The sequence below is a fragment of the Barbus barbus genome (assembly GCF_936440315.1).
Source record: "Barbus barbus genome assembly, chromosome: 41".
NCBI lineage: Eukaryota > Metazoa > Chordata > Actinopteri > Cypriniformes > Cyprinidae > Barbus > Barbus barbus.
The window spans coordinates 22716800-22737180 of NC_136719.1; the positions used below are offsets into that span (position 1 = coordinate 22716800).

The following is a 20381-nucleotide window of genomic DNA, read 5'->3' on the forward strand; positions in this document are numbered from 1 at the left end:
ACTGTACAATATATAAACACAAAATCTCAGGAGAGACTTTGATCAAACCTAAAACTAACATATGTTATAAATGTATGCATATATTTGATCATTTTATATTATTCTGATGTTTTAATCAGCTGTTTGGTCTCTCATTCTGACGGCACCCATTCACTGTATTTGAGCAAGTGATGTTCCGATGAAGGAGCAAACTCATCTACATCTTGGATGGCCTGAGGGTGAGTACATTTTCAGCTAATTTTGATTTTTGAGTTAACTGTGCCTTTAATATTAGATTAGATTAGATTCAACTTTATTGTCATTGCACAAGGTACAGGGCAACGAAATACAGTGGTAATATATTGGCTTTGTTAAATTGTGTATTGGCCTTTAAGCAGTCCTCTTGTTAATTGCCCAGTCTGTTTCTTAATCAAATTAACAAAGACTGGCAAACATGTTTGAGAAGGCCAGATTTTGAGTACAAATCTTGTTTAAGCATCTGAGATTATCTCCATTCAAAAACAAACCTGATTTGCAGAATCAACAGTAAACAATCTAGTTAGTCCAGATATTGGACTTGCATGCATTTTTACTTTGGTAAAAGCATAAGGGCATTGAACTTTTGGAATCTAGCTTTCAGCACATTATTTGTTGGTGTATATTTTGTATTTTTATGGTGTGTGAGAGCTGCCACATAATAATCACTCACCTCCTGGTTCAGGAAACAGTAGAGAACTGCCACAATGAGGCCCTTAAGAAAATCAATGAAGAGAAAGTCAGTTTCTGTAAACTGCAAATATCTACAAATATTATAAATCCATCTGTCATCCTCTCCCTTTCATCTTAGTGTTGAGACAAAGCAATTTTATGCTGTTAACACTGTTTTTGCAGGCCCATAGTACACCATTCGTGCGTAATCATGGATATATCTGTGTATCTATGTTTTTCGAGTCATCCAGATCAGATCCTAATCCTTCAAAAGTATGAGATTAAATGCATGACAGTCCACTGCTGAAGTGCGCATAAACAGTGAACAATCAGATAAAAATAATATTTTGCAGGTGTCACTCTGAATATAAACCTCATAGAAATCGTTCATTAATTCTTATGCTGTTAATTGATCAATCAGCAGGCACCAGACGTCTATGTAACGTCAGGTTTACGTTGGACATGACGTCGGACACACGTTGCATTTTGGTTGAAAATGAAAAACGGGTCGACGTCAATATTTGACGATGACTTAACATTGGATTTTGGTTACACAACCTAAAAACAACAAAATCTCTACGTCAGCTGACGTTGGTATTGGACATCAATTTAACATTGACATTAGACGTTGAATTTACATTGAATTTTGGTCACCCGACGTCGCCACCTGAAATTTAACCAAATATCAACATCTTATGACATGTAGTGTGCCTGCTGGGCAATGGCAGATAAATGCTGCTGTAGAAGTGTTTTTAAATGTCCTAGGATCAGTGAGTGATAGCCTTGAAGCCTAAATCAAAATATTGCTCTTTTTGAGCAGTCTGACATGTCAATCTCCAGCACACAAACACACACACCAATATATACTACATATACAGGTTATATAGTATCTAACTGAGAAGCCTAAAATAGATGTCCTAAGATCAAACCTGTCACAAGGACCGCCGTAGGCGCTGTAAACAGCAAATAGCAATCTGAAAACTTGAGGTGACTCTCTGCCTGTCAGTCATTTTTACACATTCAGGGTGAGCTGACATGTCTGACTAGTCAAGATAAATGACAAAGTCTTTCTTCAATGTTAGCCTTTGCACAGAAAGTAACTAGCACTAAAAAACACACATCACGGACATCATATTAAACCTTTACAAGAAGCTAAAGGCCTTCCTGTTATGTTTCTCGAACTCCTGCATGGAATTAATCTTTATAATTAGTCACCGGCCCTTCAGGAAACTCAATTAGTGTTCCATCTAACTAAGTAATATCTCTAAACCCATCTCCATCTCCTGTCTCAGCAGATCAAAGGTGGGAATGAGGTCTGCTCTGAGGTTGTTTTGATCTCAGCTCACTTGAAGACGTGACTTTAAAAATCTGAACAGAATTTTTTTTTTTTTTTTTTTTTTTTTTTTTTTGTGACATATTGTCAAGTATGGTGACCCATACTCGAAATTGGTGCTCTGCGTTTAACCCATCCAAGTGCACACACACAGCAGTGAGTAGTGAACAAATGCACACACACACACACACACACACCGTGAACACACACCCGGAGCAGTGGGCAGCCATGCTGCGGCGCCCGGGGAGCAATTGGGGGTTCGGTGCCTTGCTCAAGGGCACCTCAGTCGTGGTATTGAGGGTGGAGAGAGCGCTGTACATTCACTCCCCCCACCTACAATCCCTGCCGGCCGGGGACTCGAACCCGCAACCTTTCGATTACGAGTCCGACTCTCTAACCATTAGGCCACGACTTCCCCTAGAATACTAGGCATCATACACTTTTGGATTTTGTAAATGGTTGAAAATGGAGAAAAACTGGCCATCATATACTAAACGATTGGGGATAGCACACCGACCACAAACTCTTGCAGAAATATGCGGCTCATTGTTAGCATGCGACTCATTAAAATGTAATTTGTTAGTTCATCAGACTACACTATTTGTGCTGCGTGTTTTTAATATAATAAAAAGAAAAGTTTGTGAATCAGACTATGCTGGTTGCTTTGTATGTTTTTGATTGACTAAAAGAACAGCTGTAAAACAGTCATTTGTTCATGAATCAGACTATACAGTTTGCGCTAGGTGTTTTTGATTCAATAAAAAGAACAGACTGAAAATTGTAATTTGTTCATGATTTGGACTATATTGTTTGTGCTGCATGTTTCTGATTCACTAACAAGAGCCAATCAGAAAGAGTCATTTGTTTGTGAATCACACACTAAATCCATGAACTCCAAGTGACGAGTTTTAGCCAACTAGCATCAACACGTCGATCTGGGCAAAAGACGTGTAGTGTATTCCAGCCTTATTAAGTTTATGCGTGCTGTGTTCATGTTTAAGCTGTGTTGTGCTGATAGCAGGCTGAATAACCTGGAAAGAGCCCAGACACAGCTCGATGCAAAGCCGCAGGCTCACGTTGAAGTAGTCTGGGAGGAAGTTGAAGACCATGTAATGAGTGCCGAAGAGAGGGATGAGGAGGAGGGTGGACTTGGTCAGTCGCCTGAGGGGGGAGGGGAGAGATAAAGGATGAAGAGGAGGAAGGGTAAGAGTGTTATTGGGCAGATTAGTGCTGAGAGATTCTGGGGAGTGGATTTTATGGATTCAAACGAGTAAGAACATGATAAGGCATGACTTCAGACAACACCGTAAAGGAACAGTTCACGAAAAATGAACTCACCCTGTCATTCCCAACCTGCATGCTGTTATTTTTTCCATGTACAAAGAAAGTGAATGGGGACAGACTCTGTGAAGGCTCCAAAAAGGAGCAGAAAGCATTATAAAAGAAACATTAAAGTAGTCTATTTGACTTGTAGGCTTTTTTTATTGTGTGAAAAATCCTGCGCACTCAAACTGATCGCACTATTTGCAAGAAAGCATGTCGTTTTGCCGTCAACGATGGATGAATGCAGTATGAGATGTGTCGAGCAATTCACGTTCATTGTCTTCTGTGGAAGCAGAAAAATAACAGCGTACTGGTGGTAATAAAACAATGACAATTTTCATTGTACGACGAACTGTTCCTTCAAAGTGTCATCTGTATTTGAACATTAATGTGACTATTCTTTTGATAAATACTGAGTAGTGTTGTATTTATTGCTTCCAGTAATATAATTTAATGTGTTTGTATTGTTCTTTAATTGTGAGCCAGATAAAAGTGAATATGCATGAATGTAAACATATGTGCAGTGATTATTATAATTGCTCTGCTAATTCTTCATGGAGTGGTTTAGTTGATTTTTTCATAAAACCAATCTGTAAGGACTGTAGCATAAAAGTATAGTCTATATAACTTGTACACTATATATTCCAAGTCTTTTGAAGTCAACTTTGTGTGAAATCGAAAGTTTATTCACTGAAATTTAATGGCAAAAACTTTTTTTGTTCATATTGGGTGAGCTATTCCTTTACTTTGAGGTCCCTCGCTGTTTAATATATTAAAATTCAAAATTCAAATCACTCACGGATCAATGAACTCGCTGTGTTTTACTATATTAGCACCACTGCACACAGTTTTAATGCAAAACCATCAAATAATCTGACGGAAACTGTTAAAAACACAGAGGGTAGCTGTCATTCACAGGCCTGTGTGAAATCTGCATATGTATGAGTATGAATATAAATATAACAGCAGCAAACACTCATTTTGGGCAAAAACAAAGAGTCTCTTCATGATAGCACCATTAACGGGACACATAACCAAACACATACACCAAATATTGTGTACGGTCATTCAGTGCTCTTTAACATGAGCTGTTCCAGGCAGAAATGTGCTGGAAATCATCCTCTGACACATAAAAACAGTATTGAAATTTGCTTATGTTGTAGTATACCATGCTATTCTTGGAAGTGCCCAGGTGTCCCCACATAAATGTCAGTACCATGGTATATAAATACCAGTTTTACCATTTCATACCATCACACACAATCTCAAATTATTACCTATATCAAGGTATTTACAGAGAACTAAGGTACTTTAAAGAATACCATGAATTGCCATGATACCATATCCACACGTCATGATAATGCCATGGTCATTTTTTGAAGCATACAGCATTTTTCCTTAATACTACGGTATTTATAGTGTACCATGGTATTGAGATGGTCCTGTTTGGGTTTGTTGTGGGCTGTATTATTATTGTTAATTATTATTTCATTCACTGAAATAAAGTTTAAATAAAACAAAATAGAAATATTAATGATTTGTTTTTGTTTTTTTCATTTTTTGCTTTGGCAACTAGTTGAAATAGCTCTAGAGTTACTACAACTAAAACTGCTTAATATTTTCATGGACGAAAAAGCATGATACACTACCATTCAAAAGTTTGAGGTAAATATGATTTTAAAAAAAATTATAAATAAAAAACAATACTTTTATTCATCAAGGATGCATTCAATTGAACACAAGTGACAGCAAAGACATTTATCATTTTATTAAAAAAGAAAAATAATAATAAAATAAAGGTGGTTCAATGTACTTTAAATTCATTAAAGAATCCTGAAAAAACACAAAAACTGTGTTCAACATAAGAACCATCATAAAAAAATTGAGCATCAATAATTGAGCCACAAATCATCTTATTAGCTTATAATTCAGCTTTGCCTTCATAGGAATACATTGCATTTACAATATAATCAAACTGAGAACAGTTATTTTAAAATGACACAATATTACTGTTTTTACTGTATTATTGATTAATTTAATGTAGCATTTGTGAGAATAAGACTTATTTAAAAAAATTAAAAAAAACATTTAAAAAATCTAAATTATTCCAAACTTGCCAGAGTATATACATAGTATAAGAAAGCAAATTCAAAATATTAGTAACACTATAATAATTCAAAGTAACTCGGCTTCTGCGTTATCTGTAAAAGACTCGTTGTTACCGTAAGACATTATTTTGATATAATCTGACCTTTACAATGATTTTGATTAGTGCAATCTAATGTAGTCAGGCTGATTCATTTATATTAAATAATATTTATCACTTGAATGCAATCAGTTATGTTAGCATATGAGCCACTTTTTTAACCTGACCAAACAGTTCAGTTCAGCAGTTGGTGAAAAAAATTAAAATGTTGTCTAATGGAGCTACTAAAAGAAGTACGTTTCAATTTAAGATTCAGTTTCTTCTGATTAACTCTTTCCCCGCCAGAATTTTTGAAAAAAGTTGCCAGCCACCGCCAGCATTTCTGCTGATTTTCACTAAAATTTCATTGCCCCCAGAATATTTTGTTATATGAATATCTGAACATGCAATTCATCAAAATAAAGAAAAACTAACAAAAAAGCTTTATTTTTCATTTTATGAAAAAAAAAATCCTTTTTTTTTTTTATCAACACTTGAATATAGGTATGTTTCATAAAAGAAGCAACCTTTTTAGCAAAAAGAAAATCCCATTTTTATCCAATAGCTACTACATCTGGATCATATTCAGTAGGCTAATATAATCGAAGCAAAGAAGCAGTATATGGCTTCCATCAGTACTCCCAAAGCTTGCACAGGCCTTTACAACTTTCTGGATTGACATTTAACTCTGTAACATTAGGCACTTTTCATTTATATGCGGTTAGTGTTGATGATCGCATTATTTTTCATATGAATACAGTATGCTTACATATGAAATTGCGTCTTCCTGGTCTGTATTTTTGATCTGCGCTTTCTAGACTCATTCAGGAGATGCATAATAGCGCCCCCTTGCCTATAACAGTGAAAACACGGTAAATTCCAGGGGAGGTGTTGTCTCATAAATAATGGAAAATTCCGTGTTTAGCAGGGAAAGAGTTAATAAGTATTATAGTCATTAAATATTTTGTTTACAATAAGGCTGTACATTAAGATCTGTTATACATAAATATGACCCAAAACATCATCAGATTTTCACACTGAAAATCTGATGAAAGTCCTGAAAGTAGACAAAGAGAACCCAATCAAACAAATGAGACAAACATTTTTTGTCATTTATTTATTCAGGAAAATGATCCAATATTGCATATCTGTGAGTGGCAAAAGTATGTGAATCTCTTGGATTAGCAGTTAATTTAAAGGTGAAATTAGAGTCCATCTGTGCAGAGGTATTTTCAGTCAGTGCAATGACTATCAAATATCAGTACGTGACCTGTTTTATTCAAAGAACAGACATCTATCAAAGTCTGATCATGTTTGTGGAAGTGAATCATGTCACGAACAAAGGAGATTACTGAGGACCTCGGAAAAAGAGTTGATGTTGCTAAAAAAGCATATAAAACCATCTCTAAAGAGTTTGGACTCCACTAATCCACAGTCAGACAGACTGTGTACAAATGGAGGAAATTCAAGACCACTGTTACCTTCCCGAGAAGTGGCCGACCAACAAAGATCACTCCAAAGCAGAACGTGTGACAGTCTGCGAGGTTGCAAAAGTTCCCAGGGTAACTTCTAAGCAACTAAAGGCCTTTCTCACATTGGCTAATGTTAATGTTCATGAGCCCACCATCAGGAGAACACTGAGCAACCATGGTGTGCATGGCAGAGTTGCAAGAAGAAAGCCACTGTTCTCCAAAAAGAAAATTGCTTGCTAAAGATCATGTGGACAAGCCAGAGGACTATTGGAGAAAGGTTTAATGGATGGATGAAACCAAAATAGAACTTATTGGTTTAAATGAGAAGCTATTATATTCGGGAAAAGAACGCACTGCATTCCAGCTTAAGAATCTTATCCCATCTGTGAAACATGGTGGGGGTAGTATCATGGCTTGAGCCTGTTTTGCTGCATCTTGGCCAGGACAGCCTGCCATCATTGATGGAACAATACATTCTGAATTATACCAGCAAATTCTAAAGGAAAACGTCAGGACATCTGTTTAAGAACAGAGTCTCAAGAGAACGTGGGTCATGCAGCAAGACAACAACCCAAGCACACAAGTCATTCTACCAAAGAATGGTTAAAGAAGTCAAAGTTCAGACCTTAATCCAATTAAAATGCTGTGGAAGGACCTAAGCAAGCAGTTCATAGGAGAAAAGCCACCAGCATCACAGAGTTTAAGTGGTTCTGCACTAAGGAATGGGCTAAAACTCCATGTTATTGTGCTGATCAGCATTTACAAGAAACTTTCTCTTCAGTTACTGAAAAAAGAGGGCCACACCAGATACTGAACGCAAAGATTCACATACTTTTGCAACGCACAGATATGTAACACTGGATCATTTTTCTCAATAAAAAAATGACAAAGAAAATATTTTTCTCACACTTGTTTGATTGGGTTCTCTTTGTCTACTTTCAGGACTGAGAAGATGAAAATCTGATGATGTTTTGTGTCATATTTATGAAGAAATATAGAAAATTCTAAAGGGTTCACAAACTTTCAAGCAGCACTGTATGTTAACTTTAGTTCATGCGTTATGAACTAAAATGAATGTGTATTTATAAAGTAATATTGCCTTTCAGTTCATAATTGCTAATGCATTTACTAAAGTTACTGTAAAGCTCTCACCCTTTGAGCCACACTATCAATCCCACAATTCCTGACACAGACCTACAGCTCAGCTCCCACAGAAAATTAATTGAAAGCACCCACTCATCGCCACACCTGAGGACACATGCCATTCCTCTTCCATTTCTGACAGCCCTGCTCTTGGGTTTGTTGGGGTTGTCTTGTTTTCTGTACCTGTACTGAGCTGAATTGTTGAACTGGATCAAGCGAGGGTTCAGTTTCTGCACCAGAATCCTGATTATGTTCATGAAGAGAAGGAAGTTCACCTGGTTGGGCAGGAAAATATGAGCTGAAAATAAGTGTGTGAGCGAGCCAAACTCATTCATCCATGTCCTCGTGCTTTATCTCACCCCTATGGAAACTACAATGGGACCCTTGATGATCCACCAATAAGGAGAGTCTTCATTTATGTCCCAGCACCTGGAAAAAACCCAAAGGCCTGGATAAGACCGAGCTGATTAAAATCTGCTCCTTCTCTGCTCTCACAATCCATTAAAAGACTAATTTCCTGTCTTATTATTGAAATGATTGTGTTCTATGTGGGATTCTGCTGGGGTGCTCTGGGTCATTGTTGCTTACTAACCCAAGTCTTGTTATATTCTGGTTTCTAGATAGACACCCTCAATGTCCTAACCAGTAATTTACAATAAAAGCAGCAAATGACAAAAGTCATTGCTTTATCATAGGGCTGTCATTCATTACATTGGTTTCAATCTGGGACTGAAAACATCAAAGGCGATGAGATTGAGTCTTGTAGTGTGCACTTGGCTTTAGGGGCTTGCTTGAATCCCTAACCCTAATATGAACGAGCACCACTAAGTAAGGTAGGGAAAAATGTGCACTTACTCTGTGTCCTCAAAATACAGTCTGGAGCAGATCCAGAGGATGATGCAGAACAGTGGAAAACCTGCGAAAAAAGACAAGAGACAGACAAAAAAGATTATGCTGTTAGTGAAAGGGAATCTTACAGAGAGTGTTCGATGCAACTCTGTTAAAAAAGAGCAGGGATAATAAACTTAGAAGCTATTATTATCAGTAACGATCATGATAATGACACTAAATGTAGAATCTGAAGCAGTGATACCCAGACAGAAGCACGTTAAAAAGAATCAGAGCAATGCTGTATGAAACTGTAGCATTTGGACCAATCAGACACACAACTATTTGTTATATTTAACAAATAATCTCTTATGCCCCCTCACCTAACCAATGGGCCAACTATGAGGGTCTGTGGACCCTTCCCCCGAAATGCATCTAAAACCTAAGAAAGGCAGAACAGGCCTCTGGTTCCATGGCAACCCATCTGATAACACATATTGCTCAAAGGAATGCGGGCAGAGCAACTCACTTTATTTCCCCTTAGGAAAAAGACATTATGCCATAAAAATGGATTCTTATCTAATTAATTCAAAGAAAAACTTTTCTTTGAATGAACACACATATCTTCAGGTCATTGTGTATATTATTACTGTTTTTGTGCATTGTATACTGTTTTATGCATGCACACGATAGATCACTATTTAATATAACTTTTGCTGTACCATGTTTAGTCTCTATCAATTCGTCTTCGGATGATCTAATTGATAGTGAACATTACATGTTGATACCTATGCAACATATTAGTGTCCTAAGAATCTTTAGTAGTTTGTGCATTAACCCAGGCGAATTAGCTATGCAAATTACCATGTTCAGAGACAAAGAGTCGTAAAACTTTCCCTCCAAAAATTCAGGACTCCATTGGCTATTTGACACCCCAGAGCCCCAGAGGTGTGACCTCTATAGCAGATAAAGCTCTCACATCAGTGACGCCCCGCCAGTCTGCGGTTCTGTTAGATCCTAAGAGGATGAGGAAGATGTGAGCTAGAAGATCTCAGCAGATCTTTCTTAGCTCTTCTTCCCTTTCTACCTGGGAAGAAACTCCCAATTACCACCGAGCCAGAATAACATCTTTTGGAGTTCATCACCCTTCAAACCTGGAAGAACTTGAAGAACTCCAACGCCACCAAACCTTCAAACCATCAGAACTTTCATCCGAGACTGCATCCAGACACTTGTTCAACGACCAAATGCATTGCAAGTATCGTACATTTAACTAAACAAAACAGAGGTTTAGCATAAGCTATAGACCCCATTATAAATGTCGCTGATGGTTTTATTCAAGTGGTTAACTGACTATTTTCATAGCTTCCTTCTCTGGTTTCCTGATGGTTTCATCCATCAACTCATTCGCCCTTTCCCCATGTATGAGTGATTGTATGTCTGTTTGTTTGTTAGACTAGTTTGCGTTAGTGTTTAGTTAATAAAGGTTGTGTGCACAAATTACATGAGTTTCTGGTTCTGTCTTGCAAATTAAATGTCTCTTTATGATTCTGACCCTCGCTACATGCTCTAATGCATTAATAGGAAAGTATTTCCTGTGGCCAAGGAAATATCCTTTCTTAGAGTTGATACGAACTTACACTGAATGTTCGCTGGACGGACAGATCAGTTGATGGCAATTTAATTCTGCTACAGTTATTACTGTCAGCCGATATAAATAATTGTAATTAATCATAATTAATTGTAATTATTTATATTCAATTCCCTTTTGAGCTATAATTTGCTACAAAAAGTGCCTTTTAGTTAAATTACCAAAATTTGGCGAAATCCAAAATTAATAATTTAAGCAATTATGAAAATAAGCTTAAATGTTTATTGAAATTAGACAGCACTCAGAGAGAAACAAGAAAATGTCCAGTTTCAAGTGCTTTCTATATATATATATTATAACTTTCGATAATTTTTTATGTATGTGAAGGTAAAAGTATGTGAAGCAGAATAGTTAACTCTTTCCCCGCCAGTAAAAACAGTTGCCAGCCACCGCCAGCAATTTTGATCATTTTCACAAACATTTCTTGGCCTCTGGAATATTTTGTTGTATGAATATCTGAATATACAATATGTCAAAAACAAGAACAGAGCCTTTACTTTATTACATAAAAAAAAAACAAATTCTAGCTTCATGCATAATTTTTATCAACACTTGAATGTGGATAAGTTTCATAAAAATAAAAATTAAAAAAAAGTTTTTTTTGTCAAAGATTATATCCAGATCAGATTCAAAACACAGATAGATCAGCTTGCACAGTCCTAAACCACTTCCTGGCTCGACATTTCATTCTGTATCATTAGGCTGTTTTTATTTATATGCTGTTTAAGGTTTTATGATTATGTTATTTCACATATGTGCAACTGCTTCTTCGCTGTGTTTTGATCCAGACATTCAATACTGTTTCAGAAGATGTGTAATAGCGCCTCCTGCCATATAACCATGAAAAAACCGGAAAGCCGGAAAATTCTGTCAATGGCAGAGAAAGAGTTAATGAGAGAAAAAAAAATGTAGGACGGGACTTAGGCCCAATCCCATTTCTACCCTTTAGCCCTTGCCCTTTCCCCAACCCCTCCAATTCGCACGTTCACGTGAAGGGGTCGGGGTGTCTCGATTCTATTTTGGCTAGAGGGGTAGGGGTAAGGGGAAGGGCCAGACAGCCCTTCAAATGAAGATTTTTCGGGACCACACTTCATACGAAGGGGTATGAATCATCTCAGCATAAACTGGCTATAGCGGCAAGCGAATATGGCTGCCCGAGCGAACAAAAATACATATAAATGTAAGCATTATTGGCATTAATAAAGATTTGAATGAAAAGTAATAATTAGTTTTATGTTACATTCAATATGAACGTGTTCATATTTACGGTCATGTAAATGATAGTGCCACAACATATTTTCATGTCTGATCAGGGCAATAACCACCATAGACATCACTAAACTTTTTTTTCAAATACCTATTGCCAATTAGAGAGTCTCTCTTTACAATGAGTGCGTTTACTTCAAAAACAGCGATTTTATCCTTTCGTTGCTGCAAAATAGAATGTAGCGATTCAGTATTTAAACTGTTATTAATGAAAGTCGTGAGGCAGCATTGACAAGTTTCTATGCTCCTGAATGCAGTAGCCCCTCACTGCAGAACAAAGAGCCAGGGGGCGGGGTTGGATCCTCATCTAGGGGGTGGAGATGGTAAGTTTAGGAGTGGAGATGGGTGGGTTTAGGGATCAGGGGGTGGAGACGGGTAGGTTTAGGTATATGTAAGGTGGGAGGAGTTGGATCTGGATCCAACTTCGCCCCCTGGATCTTGTGTTCTGCAGTGAGGACCCTGGATGTGTGAGCTGCACAATCTCCGACGTGGGTGTGCATGTGTGTGTGTGCGTGTGTCAGTAAGCAGCGCATTAATATAGAATGGTAAGGCTGTAATTCACACCAGTATAGGTGTGTGTATTGTAGGAGCTAGACGACGTATGATGATGTGACAGTATAGCAGTGGTGTCCCAATTCTTAGGGGAATATTTTCACCCCTACCCCTTGCACTCTGTCTCTGGGACATGGGGAAGGGATGGGTGGAGAGGTAGGGGAAGGGGTATAAAATAGAATTGGGATTGGGCCTTAATGTAATCCTTCAGAACATAATTAGATATGTCCTGAAAAGCATTATATACCAGAATATCTCAGTTTTAATAAAAGGTTAAAACTAAAATGAATTCTGATGCAGTGTTTACGATAAAACCAGGAACATGTATACAAACGAGAACAGTGATTTGCACATCTCTATGTTGAGAACTGCATCGACAATGTGATTTGAACTGTTTGTTCTTTCAATTGTCTGCTCAAATCAGAGACGATAGAGATGCCAATCACAAGAGTTGGTCTGACACTCCTCAGCCCTCCCAGGGTAACAGAGAGCGAGAGAGAGAAACAGAGAGAATATAAATGGAAATTGAGTAACAGAACAACAAAAGGATCATGCTGTACTTCACTGATTGGAGTCAGTGAGACTGTAATAGCTGCTAACATGAGAAAAATAATAGGTTTCAGAAATAAGCATCATAATGTAGTCAGTAATAAAATGGACATAACTGCAAAAATAAACCCTAGAGGGGCTGCTCACGACGTGACACAAAGCATGTACATTATTCTTTACATACATATGCGACTATTCAAAGGATTCGAGTCGGTAAGATGTTTTAATGTTTTTAAAAGAAGTCTCTTACGCTATCCAAGCCTGCATTTATGTGATCAAAAATACAGTAAAAACAGTAATATTGTGAAATATTATTGCAATTTAAAATAGCTGTTTTCTGTTTTAATATATTTTAAAATGGAATTTATTCCTATGATGCAAAGCTGAATTTTCAGCATCATTACACCAGTCTTCAGTGTCACATGATTCTTCAGAAATCTTTCTAATATGCTGATTTTATACTTAAGAAACATTTTTTATAATCAATGTTGCAAGGAGTTGTGCGGTTTCATATTTTTGTGGAAACCATAATTTTGCAGGATTCTTTGATGAATGAACAGCATTTTTCATAGAAATCTTTACATTATAAAAGTCTTTACTGTCACTTTTGATCAATGCATCCTTGCTGAATGAAAGTAATATTAAAAAAAAAATAATAATAATTGTACTTTTGAATGGTAGTGAAAAGACTTTGTGAAAGACTTCGTCCCATTTTATATGTATATAATGTATATGATATATGTAGGTCAATTCCACCAAAAATTATAAACACTGACACAGCAACAATCACTTTTTGGGGCAGTTTGGGGCAGAACTACATGTTAATCTGACCAATGGCAGTGTTTATCATTATTTTAGCTATTTAATTTAGTCTTTGCTCACTTTTTTTGTCACACCACAACTATAACGACACTGACACAGGAAAACAGTTGTCAGGGTGCTACTGTGAGGAGGCAAGGAGTGCAGAGACGTAGGAGAATTCAGGATAACAGTCTTTAATAGTCCAAAACAAGGGTAAAACCGGGCAGTCAGGAGACACATGTAACACATGAAGGTAGACGTAACACCAGACAAAGGAAACCAGGAAAAGACAACACTTTATTTACAAGAATAAACAAAGGTAATTGATGAGACACACCTGAGCCAAACGAATGCAATCAAACAAGGGAAAAACTTGGTCACGGGGAGCACATGGGGAGAAAAACACACACAGACAGTCCAGAGGAGTCACATATCGCCTGGTCGATGACAGACCAAGGTGGAGCCGAAGGGACGAGGGAGCCTGGTGGAGCCAGTGGACTGCCAGACTACGGCGGAGAGGAGGGAGCTAGGAGCCATGTTGGAGCCGTTGGGTCGATGGGCCGAGGTGGAGCCCTGGATTTCAGAGGCTGGAGGCGGAGACAGGGGATGCTCCAGCCATGACGCCAATGGAGACTGGTAGACCTGCGGTGATCCCACCGCACAGATGGTGGGATGAGGGTGAGCAGAGGGGCTGCCAGATGACAGCGGGGGCGGAGGCAGGAGCAGGCAGGTGGGTGAGCATTTGTGAGCCTCTGGGCTCTCAGGGTTGCACTCCAGAACAAAAGCCCTCCCTGGGCTGCCCTTGGGAACAGAAGCCCACTCTAGGCTATACTCGGGAACGGGAGCCCTCTCTGGGCGGAACGTGGGAACAGGAGCCTTCACAGGGCTTGACGTTAGTGCAGGAGCCCTCTCTGGGCTGAACTCGGGAACTGAGGCCCTCCCTGGGCCATTCGTGGGTACCGCAACCCTCTCTGGGCTGGACATGGAAACAGGAGCCCTCTTTGGGATAGATTCGGGAAATGAGGCCCTCCCTGGGGCAGACGTGGGAACAGGACTGACAGAGGGCTCCAACGAAGGAGGGAGGAGAAGGGACAGGTCAGTTCATAAATCCAATTCGGGATCCCCTTCAGCTTTCCACATTCCCAGATCCACAATAAGTTCACCCTCAGCCATGGTGCAGCGGGCGGAGCTCCTCTCTGCGATTTCGCTGTCCACGGCTCTTTTCCTCCTTTCCTTCCACGTTGTAGCTTACTCTCGCACCTGGTCTGACGTCATAAGCAGCTCCAGCTCTGCGGCGATCCTCAGCTCTGATGCCCCATACGGCGATGGCTCGTCGGTCATGGTAGGCATGGGCTCTCCGTCATCGGGGGGGGGGGGGGGAGTGGCTCTGGGTCTGGAGTGGAACTCCAGTATCCACTCCACAAAGGCGGCAAAATCCTCTCGAGGGCCATCTTCAGACGACGGCGCTCTGCGGTGCGCCAGCTTGAACCCCGTGCAGAGCGCCGTCGTCTGAAGATGGCGTCGTCCAGGTATCTGGTAAGATAAGCCATGTCCAGGAACAGTCTGGTATGTCCCTCTAGCAATCTTTTCCCCTGCTCCAGCAGGAGGAGGAGGTATCCAGGACAGGATAAGGGGTCGAAGGGATCCATGGGGGAAAACCAGAAAACAAAACACGGAAACAAAATGGAGGGGAAACACGCAACTAAACTTTCTTTTTCTTGTTGTCGGTCCGGTGTTCTGTCAGGGTGTTACTGTGAGAAGGCAAGGAGCGTGGAGAGGTAGGAGAATTCAGGATAAAAGTCTTTAATATTCCAAAACAAGGGTAACACCAGGCAGGCAGGAGACACATGTAGCACGTAACACCGGACAAATGAAACCAGGAACAGACAACACTTTAAATATACAAGACTAAATGAGGGTAATTGACGAGACACACCTGAACCAAATGAACACAATCAAACAAGGGAGAAACTGGGTCACAGGGAGCACATGGGGAGGAAAACACACACAGACAGTCCAGAGGCATGACAACAATATAGTTGGAATCCCTTTCAAAATTATTTATTCCCACTGATGAACAATAACAACATTCACAGCCAATCAGAATCCATCCTGCTTTAAAAGAGCTGGACCATTTAAAGGGACAGATGACAAAAATGCAGTGTATTTTAGCGTATATTCAGTGTATATTAATGTGCTTATAAAAAACAGAACGTTAACACTAATATAGTTATCTTTATAATTATTGTTCTTGGTGTGAATGAACCTTTAGTCAAGAAATCATGTCAGGACTACAAACTAAGATCAAAATTTCTGTTTTTGTTCCTTCAAACCCTCACATAGTCTACACTATTAAAATAAACCTCATTTGTGATGGCCAGAGCAAAGAGCGTGAGAGAGGACAGGGCCGGATGGCTCTAGGGACAGAGATATGAGCGTCTCACCCCAGCCCAGCAGAGCGAAACTCCAGAGACAGCGGCGGCTGTGCGGGAAGGCCGAGACCAGCAGAGAGTTCAGATACACGGCTTCAACCAGCAACCAGAAGAAATTAGTCATGACGCAATAATGACAAAACACCACCGATGCCTTACAGGCCACCTGCGGAGAGAGAGAGTAAGAAAAAGAGAGAGACGCTGAGAATGATAAACAGGGCATGACGGCAAAAAAAACAAGAGAGTAAGACATAAGCAGATGTAGAAAGTAGAAACTCAGCAGGAAACAAAGGAAGGTGAAAATTTCTATTTAAAAAATTAATGCGGCTTTCCTTGAAAATAGGGTCTGAAATGTTTCTAAAGGTCTGAGTTTTTCAGAGGTGCTTAACCTCTAATCCATTCAAAAGTTTGGGGTCAATAAGTAATGAATACATTTATTCCACAAATATATATATATATATATATATATATATATATATACATACAGTCATGGCCAAAAATATCGGCACCTTTGGTAAATATGATCAAAGAAGTCTGTGAAAATTAATCTGCATTGTTAATCCTTTTGATATTTTATTTAAAAAATTCACAAAAATATAATCTTTCATTGGACAATAAGAATTTTAAATGGGGGGAAATATCATTATGAAATAAAAGTTTTTCTCAAATACACGTTGGACACAATTATTGGCACCCCTAGAAATTCTTTAAACCCTAACCCTAAAATTCCTAACCCTAACCCTAATCCATCACAATGAGAAAAACCAAAGAATATATTTCTGATGTGCAGCAAAAGATAATTGAGCTTCACAAATTAGTGAAGTGGCTTTAAGAAAAGAGCTAGAGCAGTGAAAATTCCCATTTCCACCATCAGGGCAATAATTAAGAATTTCCAATCAACATCAAATGTTACAAAACTGCCTGGAAGAGGAAGTGTTTCTATATCATCCTAATGCACGGTGAGAAGGAGAGTTTGAGTGGCTAAAGACTCTCCAAGGACCACAGGAAGGAGTCTCGGGGTCAGTAAACCTTTGAAAAATTGTCAAACAGCACCTACATCACCACATGTTGTTTGGGAGGGTTTCAAGAAAAATTCTCCTAGCTCATCCAAAAACAATCTTCAGCATATTCAGTTAAGTGACTGACTCTGTTAGAAATCTTATAATAGGCCATGTTTGGATCTTCCAGCCGGACAATAATCCAAAAACAAACCTCAAAAACACCACAAAAATGGGTCACTGAGCACAAAAACAAGCTTCTCCTATGGCCATTCCAGTCCTCTGACAAATGGAGGGTTCAAAAAGTACTGAATAAAAGGGTGCCGTTAATTGTGGCCAATTGTGTATTAGAGAAAAACTTTTATTTCATATTGATATTTTCTCCCATTTTAAATTCTTATTATCCAATGAAAGGTTAGATTTTTGTGAATTGTTTTAATAAAAGATCAAAAGAATTAATGCAGATTAATTCTCACAGCCTTCTTTGATCATACTTACTAAGGGTGCCGATATTTTTGGCCATGACTATATATATATTGATTCAATATATATTTATATTGAAACTATTTTGATTTAATAAAGAATTTATACTTTTTTCAACAAAAATTATTTCAATTGATAAAAAGTGACAGTAAAAGACATTTATAATCTTACAAAAGATTTATTTTAAATGAAGCTGTTCTTTTAAACTTAGCAGTCATGAAAAAAATCCTGAAAAATGTGAAGCAGCACCACTGTGTTCAACATTGATAATAATCAGAAATGTTTATTGAGCAGCAAATTAGCATATTAGAATGATATCTGAAGGATCATGTGACACTGAAGACTGGAGTAATGATGCTGAAAATTCAGCTGTGCATCACAGGAATATATTACATTCCAAAATATATTCAGAAAGAAAACAGTTTTTTTTTATTGTAATAATATTTCACAATATTACTATTTTTACTGTATTTTTTATTTACATTTCAAAAAATATATATAAAAAAAAAAAGCTTACAGACCCCAAACTTTTGAAAGTCTTTGAAAGAGATTTAAATTCAGTTAATCATTTCTTTTATTTTTTTATTCTGTCACTAAACATAGTCTTCTGATTGGCTGTGATTTTGTCGTTGTCACATTGTGCCTGGTTTATCATTCCTGAAGACACCAATCTCAGAATGCATTGTGAATACTGACAAAAATCATCTAAATGCAGTCAGGAGAAATGTCAAATATAAATACAGTTAACAAAAAATCTGTCACACATCCATGATTCACTGAGGTCACAAGCAGCATGTGTTTTGTTCTTTTCATAGGAAATTACATTTAAAGGCTGTTAGATCAGAGACGTTGATGCACTCACTGTAGAGAGTGTGCAGTGATCTGTGTCGTCACTGGAGAACAGCGCAGCATCTTTGACAAACACAGCCACCGATTTCAGGATGAAGGTGAAGAACAGCTGCATGTGGATGTAGTTTCGAGCACAGTATAATCGCCTATAGAATACAAACAACAGTTGAGCCTTTGTCCAGTGTTGCAGTAACTATTTTAAAAATAGTTTCCAACCTACAAGCTTGTAAAGATGACAAGTCTGTGTAAAAAGGTAGCTAGACATGCTAAAGGGTACTCACATAATTCTAACTATATTAAAGTAATTATTTATAATAACTTCGGTTATATCAGTGATGCATGTTGGATTTGTTTGTTTTTTTATAGTCCATCAGTAAGAAAGCATTGTAAAGTGCAGTACCTGAAGAGCAGCAGTATTACCACGGCAACAGAGAGCGACAGCAGTGACGTTCCGTAACCAACAGTGTAGATCAGTTTCACAGTGGCAAAATACGACTCCTGAGGCACAAACGAGCAGAAATCAATTACATCAGAATGACTCTGTTTAAATACAATAAACATTCCTCAATCTGCACATCAGTCAGCCAATAAATCCAACATTTGATGAAATCATGAATGAATGAAAAATGTATTTCATTTGATTACCAGTTAAGACAGACATACATAACTGTGAAAGCCTAAAGCCTCAAAATAAGCATGCTAAAATATTATATAGTTGCTTTAATTTTTAGTAAACAAATGCTAAATATTAAATGACTATGCATCTAAAAAATAATAATTAAAATTTTGTAATTTTAATTACTTTATAATGAATGTATTAATTTATTTGTAAATTAACTAAATGTATTTATTTCATAATAAAATTGAAAACTTTATGAATTATAACCAACTATAATTATGGCAGACAGACTAAGCCTAAAGAAAGAAAGAAAGAAAGAAAGAAAGAAAGAAAGAAAGAAAGAAAGAAAGAAAGAAAGAAAGAAAGAAAGAAAGAAAGAAAGAAAGAAAGAATATTACATAAATATAAATATTAAATATAATAAATAAATAAAAAATTAAATTAAGGAATGTTACTTGATTTTAATTTAGTCAATAAAAATATTTTTGTCAATTTAAATACTTCTTAATTAATGTATTGAATTGTTTATACTGTACATTAACAAAATTTATTTCATCATAAAATTAAAAACTTTCAAAGCTATTTATAAGTATGTTTCCCAGTGACAATTATGACATATACTGTATGCATATGTCTAAAGATGTTCATAAACAGAGGACATTATTAATGAAGATCTCAATTATGTTTCATTTAAGTTTCAGTTGTCTCAGAAAAAAGACAATTGTTGACATATAGTACGACTATAGAGCATTTGGTCTTGGAGTAATTTGATGTGAAATGTGAGTTAATTTTGAGATTCTTGACTGTCTTTACAAATCTAAGCACAGTTTGAGATGTTGTTGAGATCTCTTTTGAGGAGGCTCATGTAAGATTACGTTTTTTTTACTCAGAAGCACAACCTGAGAAGCAGGGGGCTTAAGCAAAAGCGTATGGATAAATAGGAAATGAACTATATGCGAATATGAATTGCCGAATATGTCTGACCTCGGGGATTTCATCCTCAACAATGCAGGCCTCGTGGTAAGGAGGGAACGGATGTGACCAGCCGCCAGCTGAGCAGTTACGACTCACTTTACCTAGAGTAATGAATTAAAGGTCAAAGGTCAAAGGTCAATGACAAGAATTCAAGACAATCTCTGCAAGCTTTTCAAAAAAAAAAAAAGTTTCTTCAAAATAAATGAATAAACTCAAGTTGGCATTTCATGCGATT

At 37.6% G+C, this 20381-nt stretch overlaps 2 protein-coding genes across 5 annotated transcripts in view; both read right to left on the minus strand.

Annotated features, from left to right (window-relative positions):
- Window positions 1-20381, minus strand: part of LOC306860169 (F-actin-monooxygenase mical1-like) — a 359843-nt gene that overhangs the window by 60740 nt on the left and 278722 nt on the right. The gene's annotated exons all lie outside the window — the stretch shown is intronic.
- The window catches only part of LOC306860592 (growth hormone-releasing hormone receptor-like), a 38261-nt gene that overhangs the window by 1723 nt on the left and 16157 nt on the right, over window positions 1-20381 (minus strand). Inside the window, exons 4-12 of the mRNA XM_079402363.1 lie at window positions 20156-20247; window positions 18953-19050; window positions 18566-18698; window positions 16235-16388; window positions 8999-9059; window positions 8503-8572; window positions 8327-8418; window positions 3052-3181; window positions 689-730 (exon numbers count right to left, since the gene is read on the minus strand). Of these exons, the coding sequence (XP_079258489.1) occupies window positions 689-730; window positions 3052-3181; window positions 8327-8418; window positions 8503-8572; window positions 8999-9059; window positions 16235-16388; window positions 18566-18698; window positions 18953-19050; window positions 20156-20247 (872 nt within the window). The remainder of the gene's footprint in view (window positions 1-688; window positions 731-3051; window positions 3182-8326; window positions 8419-8502; window positions 8573-8998; window positions 9060-16234; window positions 16389-18565; window positions 18699-18952; window positions 19051-20155; window positions 20248-20381) is intronic.